Source organism: Entelurus aequoreus, linkage group LG16 (assembly GCF_033978785.1).
Source record: "Entelurus aequoreus isolate RoL-2023_Sb linkage group LG16, RoL_Eaeq_v1.1, whole genome shotgun sequence".
In the NCBI taxonomy this organism is placed as follows: Eukaryota; Metazoa; Chordata; class Actinopteri; order Syngnathiformes; family Syngnathidae; genus Entelurus; species Entelurus aequoreus.
Genome location: NC_084746.1, coordinates 53,637,689 through 53,649,805, shown reverse-complemented (window position 1 = coordinate 53,649,805; position 12,117 = coordinate 53,637,689). Strand labels below are relative to the sequence as shown.

The window sequence follows — 12,117 nt, the reverse complement described above, 5'->3', positions numbered from 1 at the left end:
TACCGCCCCTTTAGTGTAGTGTGGTCCCCACAACTGTTAACTTTAGTGTAGTGTGGTCCCCGCAACTGTTAACTTTAGTGTAGTGTGGTCCCCACAACTGTTAACTTTAGTGTAGTGTGGTCCCCACAACTGTTAACTTTAGTGTAGTGTGGTCCCCACAACTGTTAACTTTAGTGTAGTGTGGTCCCCACAACTGTTAACTTTAGTGTAGTGTGGTCCCCACAACTGTTAACTTTAGTGTAGTGTGGTCCCCGCAACTGTTAACTTTAGTGTAGTGTGGTCCCCACAACTGTTAACTTTAGTGTAGTGTGGTCCCCGCAACTGTTAACTTTAGTGTAGTGTGGTCCCCACAACTGTTAACTTTAGTGTAGTGTGGTCCCCACAACTGTTAACTTTAGTGTAGTGTGGTCCCCACAACTGTTAACTTTAGTGTAGTGTGGTCCCCACAACTGTTAACTTTAGTGTAGTGTGGTCCCCACAACTGTTAACTTTAGTGTAGTGTGGTCCCCGCAACTGTTAACTTTAGTGTAGTGTGGTCCCCACAACTGTTAACTTTAGTGTAGTGTGGTCCCCGCAACTGTTAACTTTAGTGTAGTGTGGTCCCCACAACTGTTAACTTTAGTGTAGTGTGGTCCCCACAACTGTTAACTTTAGTGTAGTGTGGTCCCCGCAACTGTTAACTTTAGTGTAGTGTGGTCCCCACAACTGTTAACTTTAGTGTAGTGTGGTCCCCACAACTGTTAACTTTAGTGTAGTGTGGTCCCCGCAACTGTTAACTTTAGTGTAGTGTGGTCCCCGCAACTGTTAACTTTAGTGTAGTGTGGTCCCCGCAACTGTTAACTTTAGTGTAGTGTGGTCCCCGCAACTGTTAACTTTAGTGTAGTGTGGTCCCCGCAACTGTTAACTTTAGTGTAGTGTGGTCCCCACAACTGTTAACTTTAGTGTAGTGGGGTCCCCACAACTGTTAACTTTAGTGTAGTGTGGTCCCCACAACTGTTAACTTTAGTGTAGTGTGGTCCCCACAACTGTTAACTTTAGTGTAGTGGGGTCCCCACAACTGTTAACTTTAGTGTAGTGTGGTCCCCGCAACTGTTAACTTTAGTGTAGTGTGGTCCCCACAACTGTTAACTTTAGTGTAGTGTGGTCCCCGCAACTGTTAACTTTAGTGTAGTGGGGTCCCCACAACTGTTAACTTTAGTGTAGTGTGGTCCCCGCAACTGTTAACTTTAGTGTAGTGTGGTCCCCACAACTGTTAACTGTCCCCGCAACTGTTAACTTTAGTGTAGTGTGGTCCCCACAACTGTTAACTTTAGTGTAGTGTGGTCCCCGCAACTGTTAACTTTAGTGTAGTGTGGTCCCCACAACTGTTAACTTTAGTGTAGTGGGGTCCCCACAACTGTTAACTTTAGTGTAGTGTGGTCCCCGCAACTGTTAACTTTAGTGTAGTGTGGTCCCCACAACTGTTAACTTTAGTGTAGTGTGGTCCCCACAACTGTTAACTTTAGTGTAGTGTGGTCCCCGCAACTGTTAACTTTAGTGTAGTGTGGTCCCCACAACTGTTAACCACAGACTTGCCTTTGCTTACCTAGAAGATGTTGTTGGCAGCAGCTTACTTTCTGCAATGTCTTTCTTCCTCTGTCTCCCTCAGACTTATCAATTATTAAGGTGGTTATTGATCCTTTCACTGGCCTGCCTTTATCACACAAACCTGGCTGCCTTCGCTCAATCAATGGCCTCTCACAGCCTGCATGTGCTGCTCTTATATTCCTTCTCACAGCAGGCTCACTGCATGTGCTGCTCTCATATTCCTTCTCACAGCAGGCTCACTGCATGTGCTGCTCTTATATTCCTTCCAATGATATCAATTTTTGAGTAGGTTTGATCGGCATCAAAACGTGAGTGAAAAGAGCTCTGGAATATGTTCTTCTGCTCAGATGTAATGAAGCCCATCCATCCATCCATCCATCCATCCATCCATCCATCCATCCATCCATCCATCCATCCATCCATTTTCTACCGCTTATTCCCTTCGGGGTCACGGAGGGCGCTGGAGCCTATCTCAGCTACAATCGGGCAGAAGGCGGGGTACACCCTGGACAAGTCGCCACCTCATCACAGGGCCAACACAGAGAGACAGACAACATTCACACTCACATTCACACACTAGGGACCATTTAGTGTTGCCAATCAACCTATCCCCAGGTGCATGTCTTTGGAGGTGGGAGGGGCTTATACCCAGGTGCATGTCTTTGAAGGTGGGAGGGGCCTATCCCCAGGTGCATGTCTTTGGAGGTGGGAGGGGCCTATACCCAGGTGCATGTCTTTGGAGGTGGGAGGGGCCTATACCCAGGTGCATGTCTTTGGAGGTGGGAGGGGCCTATACCCAGGTGCATGTCTTTGGAGGTGGGAGGGGCCTATCCCCAGGTGCATGTCTTTGGAGGTGGGAGGGGCCTATCCCCAGGTGCATGTCTTTGGAGCTAGCACATATATTTATTGTTGATGTCACGATGCAGCGCGCAGGAGAGAAAACATCCAGAAAGAAGGAAGGCTGAGGAAACTTCTCATTGATCTCAGATGTGCAAAGCCAGGCAAACACAAAAAGGACGGAGTTACTTTGTTAATGACATCACTTCTAATCCCTCGTTATCAACTTACCTACACCAGGTACTGGCAATATTTATCGTACCTACACCAGGTACTGGCAATATTTATCTTACCTACACCAGGTACTGGCAATATTTATCTTACCTACACCAGGTACTGGCAATATTTATCGTACCTACACCAGGTACTGGCAATATTTATCTTACCTACACCAGGTACTGGCAATATTTATCTTACCTACACCAGGTACTGGCAATATTTATCTTATGTACACCAGGTACTGGTACATTCACTCATAGGTGGTGGTGGTACATTCACACATGGTGGTGGTGGTACATTCACACATTAATGGTGCTGGTGCTGGTACATTATCTATGTGGTGGTGGTGGTATATTCACACATTAATGGTGGTGCTGGTACATTCACACATATGTGGTGTTGGTGGTGGTGGTGGTGGTACATTCACACATTAATGGTGCTGGTGGTGGTACATTCACACATCGGTGGTGGTGGTGGTGGTGGTACATTCACACATTATGGTGGTGGTAGGCTACATTTGTAGCCACAGCTGCCCTGGGGTAGACTGACGGAAGTGTGACTGCCAGTTTGCCCCTCCCACCACCACCAGCCATCATTCATTCACCAGTGTGAGCGGCACTGGGGGTGAGGGTGAAGTGTCTTGCCCAAGGACACAACGGCAGCTATTTGGATGGCAAGAGGCAACCCTCAAGTTTCTGGCAGGGCTGCTCTGCCCAGCACATCATGTTGTTCATTACAACACCATGTTGTTCATTACCACATCATGTTGTTCATTACAACATCATGTTGTTCATTACAACATCATGTTGTTCATTACCACATCATGTTGTTCATTACAACATCATGTTGTTCATTACCACATCATGTTGTTCATTACCACATCATGTTGTTCATTACCACATCATGTTGTTCATTAGAACATCATGTTGTTCATTACCACATCATGTTGTTCATTACAACATCATGTTGTTCATTACAACATCATGTTGTTCATTACCACATCATGTTGTTCATTACCACATCATGTTGTTCATTACAACATCATGTTGTTCATTACCACATCATGTTGTTCATTACAACATCATGTTGTTCATTACCACATCATGTTGTTCATTACCACATCATGTTGTTCATTACCACATCATGTTGTTCATTACAACATCATGTTGTTCATTACCACATCATGTTGTTCATTACAACATCATGTTGTTCATTACCACATCATGTTGTTCATTACCACGTCATGTTGTTCATTACAACATCATGTTGTTCATTACAACATCATGTTGTTCATTACAACATCATGTTGTTCAGTACTACATCATGTTGTTCATTACAACGTCATGTTGTTCATTACAACATCATGTTGTTCATTACAACATCATGTTGTTCATTACCACGTCATGTTGTTCATTACAACATCATGTTGTTCATTACAACGTCATGTTGTTCATTACAACATCATGTTGTTCATTACCACATCATGTTGTTCATTACCACATCATGTTGTTCAGTACAACATCATGTTGTTCATTACAACATCATGTTGTTCATTACCACATCATGTTGTTCATTACAACATCATGTTGTTCATTACAACATCATGTTGTTCATTACAACATCATGTTGTTCATTACAACATCATGTTGTTCATTACAACATCATGTTGTTCATTACCACATCATGTTGTTCATTACGACATCATGTTGTTCATTACCACATCATGTTGTTCATTACCACATCATGTTGTTCATTACAACATCATGTTGTTCATTACAACATCATGTTGTTCATTACAACATCATGTTGTTCATTACCACATCATGTTGTTCATTACAACATCATGTTGTTCATTACAACATCATGTTGTTCATTACCACATCATGTTGTTCATTACCACATCATGTTGTTCATTACAACATCATGTTGTTCATTACAACATCATGTTGTTCATTACCACGTCATGTTGTTCATTACAACATCATGTTGTTCATTACAACATCATGTTGTTCATTACAACATCATGTTGTTCAGTACTACATCATGTTGTTCATTACAACGTCATGTTGTTCATTACAACATCATGTTGTTCATTACAACATCATGTTGTTCATTACCACGTCATGTTGTTCATTACAACATCATGTTGTTCATTACCACATCATGTTGTTCATTACCACATCATGTTGTTCATTACAACATCATGTTGTTCATTACAACATCATGTTGTTCATTACCACGTCATGTTGTTCATTACAACATCATGTTGTTCATTACAACATCATGTTGTTCATTACAACATCATGTTGTTCAGTACTACATCATGTTGTTCATTACAACGTCATGTTGTTCATTACAACATCATGTTGTTCATTACAACATCATGTTGTTCATTACCACGTCATGTTGTTCATTACAACATCATGTTGTTCATTACAACATCATGTTGTTCATTACAACATCATGTTGTTCATTACCACATCATGTTGTTCATTACCACATCATGTTGTTCATTACCACATCATGTTGTTCATTACCACATCATGTTGTTCATTACCACATCATGTTGTTCATTACAACATCATGTTGTTCATTACAACATCATGTTGTTCATTACAACATCATGTTGTTCATTACAACATCATGTTGTTCATTACAACATCATGTTGTTCATTACCACATCATGTTGTTCATTACGACATCATGTTGTTCATTACCACATCATGTTGTTCATTACCACATCATGTTGTTCATTACAACATCATGTTGTTCATTACAACATCATGTTGTTCATTACAACATCATGTTGTTCATTACAACATCATGTTGTTCATTACAACATCATGTTGTTCATTACAACATCATGTTGTTCATTACAACATCATGTTGTTCATTACAACATCATGTTGTTCATTACAACATCATGTTGTTCATTACAACATCATGTTGTTCATTACCACGTCATGTTGTTCATTACAACATCATGTTGTTCATTACCACATCATGTTGTTCATTACAACATCATGTTGTTCATTACCACGTCATGTTGTTCATTACAACATCATGTTGTTCATTACCACATCATGTTGTTCATTACAACATCATGTTGTTCATTACCACGTCATGTTGTTCATTACAACATCATGTTGTTCATTACCACATCATGTTGTTCATTACCACATCATGTTGTTCATTACAACATCATGTTGTTCATTACAACATCATGTTGTTCATTACAACATCATGTTGTTCATTACAACATCATGTTGTTCATTACAACATCATGTTGTTCATTACCACATCATGTTGTTCATTACAACATCATGTTGTTCATTACAACATCATGTTGTTCATTACAACATCATGTTGTTCATTACAACATCATGTTGTTCATTACCACATCATGTTGTTCATTACGACATCATGTTGTTCATTACGACATCATGTTGTTCATTACAACATCATGTTGTTCATTACAACATCATGTTGTTCATTACAGCATCATGTTGTTCATTACAACATCATGTTGTTCATTACAACATCATGTTGTTCATTACAACATCATGTTGTTCATTACCACATCATGTTGTTCATTACAACATCATGTTGTTCATTACAACATCATGTTGTTCATTACAACATCATGTTGTTCATTACAACATCATGTTGTTCATTGCAACATCATGTTGTTCATTGCAACATCATGTTGTTCATTACAACATCATGTTGTTCATTACAACATCATGTTGTTCATTACAACATCATGTTGTTCATTACAACATCATGTTGTTCATTACAACATCATGTTGTTCATTACAACATCATGTTGTTCATTACAACATCATGTTGTTCATTACCACATCATGTTGTTCATTACAACATCATGTTGTTCATTACCACATCATGTTGTTCATTACCACATCATGTTGTTCATTACAACATCATGTTGTTCATTACAACATCATGTTGTTCATTACCACGTCATGTTGTTCATTACAACATCATGTTGTTCATTACAACATCATGTTGTTCATTACAACATCATGTTGTTCAGTACTACATCATGTTGTTCATTACAACGTCATGTTGTTCATTACAACATCATGTTGTTCATTACAACATCATGTTGTTCATTACCACGTCATGTTGTTCATTACAACATCATGTTGTTCATTACAACATCATGTTGTTCATTACAACATCATGTTGTTCATTACCACATCATGTTGTTCATTACCACATCATGTTGTTCATTACCACATCATGTTGTTCATTACAACATCATGTTGTTCATTACAACATCATGTTGTTCATTACAACATCATGTTGTTCATTACAACATCATGTTGTTCATTACAACATCATGTTGTTCATTACCACATCATGTTGTTCATTACGACATCATGTTGTTCATTACCACATCATGTTGTTCATTACCACATCATGTTGTTCATTACAACATCATGTTGTTCATTACCACATCATGTTGTTCATTACAACATCATGTTGTTCATTACAACATCATGTTGTTCATTACAACATCATGTTGTTCATTACAACATCATGTTGTTCATTACAACATCATGTTGTTCATTACAACATCATGTTGTTCATTACAACATCATGTTGTTCATTACAACATCATGTTGTTCATTACCACGTCATGTTGTTCATTACAACATCATGTTGTTCATTACCACATCATGTTGTTCATTACAACATCATGTTGTTCATTACCACGTCATGTTGTTCATTACAACATCATGTTGTTCATTACCACATCATGTTGTTCATTACAACATCATGTTGTTCATTACCACGTCATGTTGTTCATTACAACATCATGTTGTTCATTACCACGTCATGTTGTTCATTACCACATCATGTTGTTCATTACCACATCATGTTGTTCATTACCACATCATGTTGTTCATTACAACATCATGTTGTTCATTACCACATCATGTTGTTCATTACAACATCATGTTGTTCATTACCACATCATGTTGTTCATTACAACATCATGTTGTTCATTACAACATCATGTTGTTCATTACAACATCATGTTGTTCATTACAACATCATGTTGTTCATTACCACATCATGTTGTTCATTACGACATCATGTTGTTCATTACGACATCATGTTGTTCATTACCACATCATGTTGTTCATTACAACATCATGTTGTTCATTACAACATCATGTTGTTCATTACAACATCATGTTGTTCATTACAACATCATGTTGTTCATTACAACATCATGTTGTTCATTACCACATCATGTTGTTCATTACCACATCATGTTGTTCATTACAACATCATGTTGTTCATTACAACATCATGTTGTTCATTGCAACATCATGTTGTTCATTGCAACATCATGTTGTTCATTGCAACATCATGTTGTTCATTGCAACATCATGTTGTTCATTACAACATCATGTTGTTCATTACAACATCATGTTGTTCATTACAACATCATGTTGTTCATTGCAACATCATGTTGTTCATTGCAATAAATAAATATATAGTTTCACATGTTTTTGTCAGTTCCACCCTTGAATTGTTTGGTTAATTACGTTCTTGTCTTGACATCATAGCGCCACCTGCTGTACAAGAGTGTGAAACATAGTTCATGGAACCCCTTAAGACAGTGGTCCCCAACCACCGGGCCGCTGCCCAGTACCGGTCCGTGGATCGATTAGTACCGGGCTGCAAAAGAAATTTAAAAAAAACCTAATTTTCAAGCCTTGACCGGTCTGCAGTTACAAAAAGGTTGGGGAACACAAACTTAAGAGACAAACCACTTTCAATGTACAGTCATTTCATGTCATATTACAAGGGACTGTGATTGGAGTATTTTATTGTGAAATATTATTTGTTGTGATGTTACAGTACATTGTGATTGGAGTATTTTATTGTGAAATATTATTTGTTGTGATGTTACAGTACATTGTGATTGGAGTATTTTACTGTGAAATATTATTTGTTGTGATGTTACAGTACATTGTGATTGGAGTATTTTACTGTGAAATATTATTTGTTGTGATGTTACAGTACATTGTGATTGGAGTATTTTACTGTGAAATATTATTTGTTGTGATGTTACAGTACATTGTGATTGGAGTATTTTACTGTGAAATATTATTTGTTGTGATGTTACAGTACATTGTGATTGGAGTATTTTATTGTGAAATATTATTTGTTGTGATGTTACAGTACATTGTGATTGGAGTATTTTATTGTGAAATATTATTTGTTGTGATGTTGCAGTACATTGTGATGACAGTATTTTATTGTGAAATATTATTTGTTGTGATGTTACAGTACATTGTGATTGGAGTATTTTACTGTGAAATATTATTTGTTGTGATGTTGCAGTACATTGTGATGACAGTATTTTATTGTGAAATATTATTTGTTGTGATGTTATAGTACATTGTGATGACAGTATTTTATTGTGAAATATTATTTGTTGTGATGTTACAGTACATTGTGATTGGAGTATTTTACTGTGAAATATTATTTGTTGTGATGTTGCAGTACATTGTGATGACAGTATTTTATTGTGAAATATTATTTGTTGTGATGTTACAGTACATTGTGATGACAGTATTTTATTGTGAAATATTATTTGTTGTGATGTTACAGTACATTGTGATGACAGTATTTTACTGTGAAATATTATTTGTTGTGATGTTACAGTACATTGTGATTGGAGTATTTTACTGTGAAATATTATTTGTTGTGATGTTGCAGTACATTGTGATGACAGTATTTTATTGTGAAATATTATTTGTTGTGATGTTACAGTACATTGTGATGACAGTATTTTATTGTGAAATATTATTTGTTGTGATGTTACAGTACATTGTGATTGGAGTATTTTATTGTGAAATATTATTTGTTGTGATGTTACAGTACATTGTGATGACAGTATTTTATTGTGAAATATTATTTGTTGTGATGTTACAGTACATTGTGATGACAGTATTTTATTGTGAAATATTATTTGTTGTGATGTTACAGTACATTGTGATGACAGTATTTTATTGTGAAATATTATTTGTTGTGATGTTACAGTACATTGTGATGACAGTATTTTATTGTGAAATATTATTTGTTGTGATGTTACAGTACATTGTGATGGCAGTATTTTATTGTGACAATCCTAGTGAATTTTGCAGGTGTTGTCATTTTAGAGCTTTTACTAGTGTGGGCTGTTGAAGGAAGAGAGTGTGCCGTTATTGCGTCTTTCAGCTCTCATAGGAGTATTGATTGATAGGAGTATTGATTGGAGTGGCAGGTCTAAAAGGGAGAGTGGGATCAGGGTCCCCCACACAATGGTGGTCCACCACACAAAGGTGGTCCCCCCACACAAAGGTGGGCCCCCACACAAAGGTGGTCCCCCCACACAAAGGTGGGCCCCCACACAATGGTGGTCCCCCACACAAAGGTGGGCCCCCACACAAAGGTGGTCCCCCCACACAATGGTGGTCCACCACACAAAGGTGGTCCCCCACACAATGGTGGTCCCCCACACAAAGGTGGTCCCCCCACACAATGGTGGTCCCCCACACAAAGGTGGTCCCCCACACAATGGTGGTCCCCCACACAAAGGTGGGCCCCCACACAAAGGTGGGCCCCCACACAAAGGTGGTCCCCCAGCAGCCCAGCATGTTTACAGTCTGGAAGGGAGCGTGAGAGAAAGGTGACTATAGTTTTTATTATTATGAAAGAATTGTGTTTTGGTGAACACCAAGGGCCAGATCCCTTTGTTAAAGCTAATGAATGAATCTGGTCCCCTTAATTGGAGACCGGGGTAATAAATGTTGATTTGGGTGGTTTTAGCAGGACTGTCCAAGTTCTGGATCAAGTCTGGTTGTAAAGAAAGGTTCAAGTCTTACCGGCCAACCTCAGGGCCGACATCCTCTGGAACTCTGGCTCCTGCAGCCACTTCCACATCCTCCTGAAGGTCTCCCGGCCGGATTTAAGCTTACTCCAGGGTTTGGGGTTCCGCAGCAGGTCCGAAAGAGTCCCCTGCGAGCGGCTCAAGATCCTCTGGGCGAAGATGGCCTGCGGGATGGAATATCTTTTCAATTCGGACGTTATTCTCTGAGCCACTTCCTTGGTGTTGATTTCCTCCGCCTGGATCCCCGAGCCCGCCACCCCTTGCCCGCTGGTGTGGCCGTGCTCCCCCAGCATCACGCCAGGCTGAGAGTGGAGGTGGCTGTGCGGGTGGTGGTGGTGGTGGTGCATCACGCTGTGGCCGTGGTTGCCTAAACTCCTGGCCAGGTGCTCGTGTTCGCTCCGGGACAACATGGAGGCGTGAGACTGGAACCCTGACACCGGAGAAAGCATCTTGGCCTCGGCAGAGAGGTGGGTGCTGGGAGCGTAGGACTGCTGGGGGTGGTGCAAAGAGCCGTGGCCCATGTCTTTGGGGTAGTGATTGTAGAGGGGGGCCAGGTGGTCCTCCCGCATCAGCGTGAAGCTGCCGCTGACGTTCCCGGGGGAGAGTCGCTGGTGCGAGTGGAACTTCTCCGTGGACATGGGAGGCAGGTGGTGCTGCAGCGGGGCCAGGGTGGTGTAGGTGCTGCTCTCACACATGCTGATGGACGGGTGCAGGTGTCCAGACACATCACTCCTGTAGTCCCCGCCCGAGCCCTCCAGGATGGGGGTCGCGCCAGAGACCGTGGCGGGGCCGTGCGCCAGCAGGTTCCGTGGAGCAGAGCTGGGGGGAGGCGAGCTCAGGAGGTCCCCCACTTGGGAGTGGGAGGAGATGCTGTGGAGGTGCTCCATGCTGAGCTCCATATCTTCCAGAACCTTCTAGAATCTTCCCTTCTCACTCGCTCTTCCAGAACCTTCTGGACTGATAGAATCACCACAGCCGAGCCATTGATTGTCGATGGTTCCGGTCCCGCGTGGCGGAGTTCTGCTGCTCCCGCGCATGCACGCAGGAGAAGCTCTCTTCGCAGCTCGTGCCGCTTTTAGCGCGCAATGTGTCTGCGCGCGCTTTTATCTCATCTCTGCTCTCAGCGCCGCGAGCACACGCGTGTCAGAGGCGGGGACGCGCGTCCGCGTGCTCGGAGCTCATGTACGCGCACAGACAGCCGCCGCTCTTTAACTGATCTCGTGTTTATTTCATCATAATAATAATAATACATTTGATTTGGTGGAGCGCTTTTCAGAGACGCTTTACAGGATACTCAATTCAAATATAAAACACTTCAAAGTAAAAATATAAAATACAGGAAATATAAAAGCAGTACATTGTAAAATACATAATAATATTGGACATTTACATATATATAATGCACACATTGTATACTTACATTTATATTTGCTATAAGTATATATAATGCACACATTGTACTAACATTATTTACATTTATATTTGCTATAAGTATATATAATGCACACATTGTATACTTACATTTATATTTGCTATAAGTATATATAATGCACACATTG

The 12,117-nt window shown here is 40.2% G+C and overlaps 1 protein-coding gene across 1 annotated transcript in view; it reads right to left on the bottom strand.

Moving 5' to 3' along the window:
* LOC133631420 (one cut domain family member 3-like) overlaps window positions 1-11,457 on the bottom strand; it is a 42,843-nt gene extending 31,386 nt beyond the window's left edge. Inside the window, exon 1 of the mRNA XM_062023623.1 lies at window positions 10,554-11,457. Coding sequence (XP_061879607.1) covers window positions 10,554-11,457 — 904 coding nt within the window. The remainder of the gene's footprint in view (window positions 1-10,553) is intronic.
* Between the last annotated feature and the right edge of the window lie 660 nt (window positions 11,458-12,117).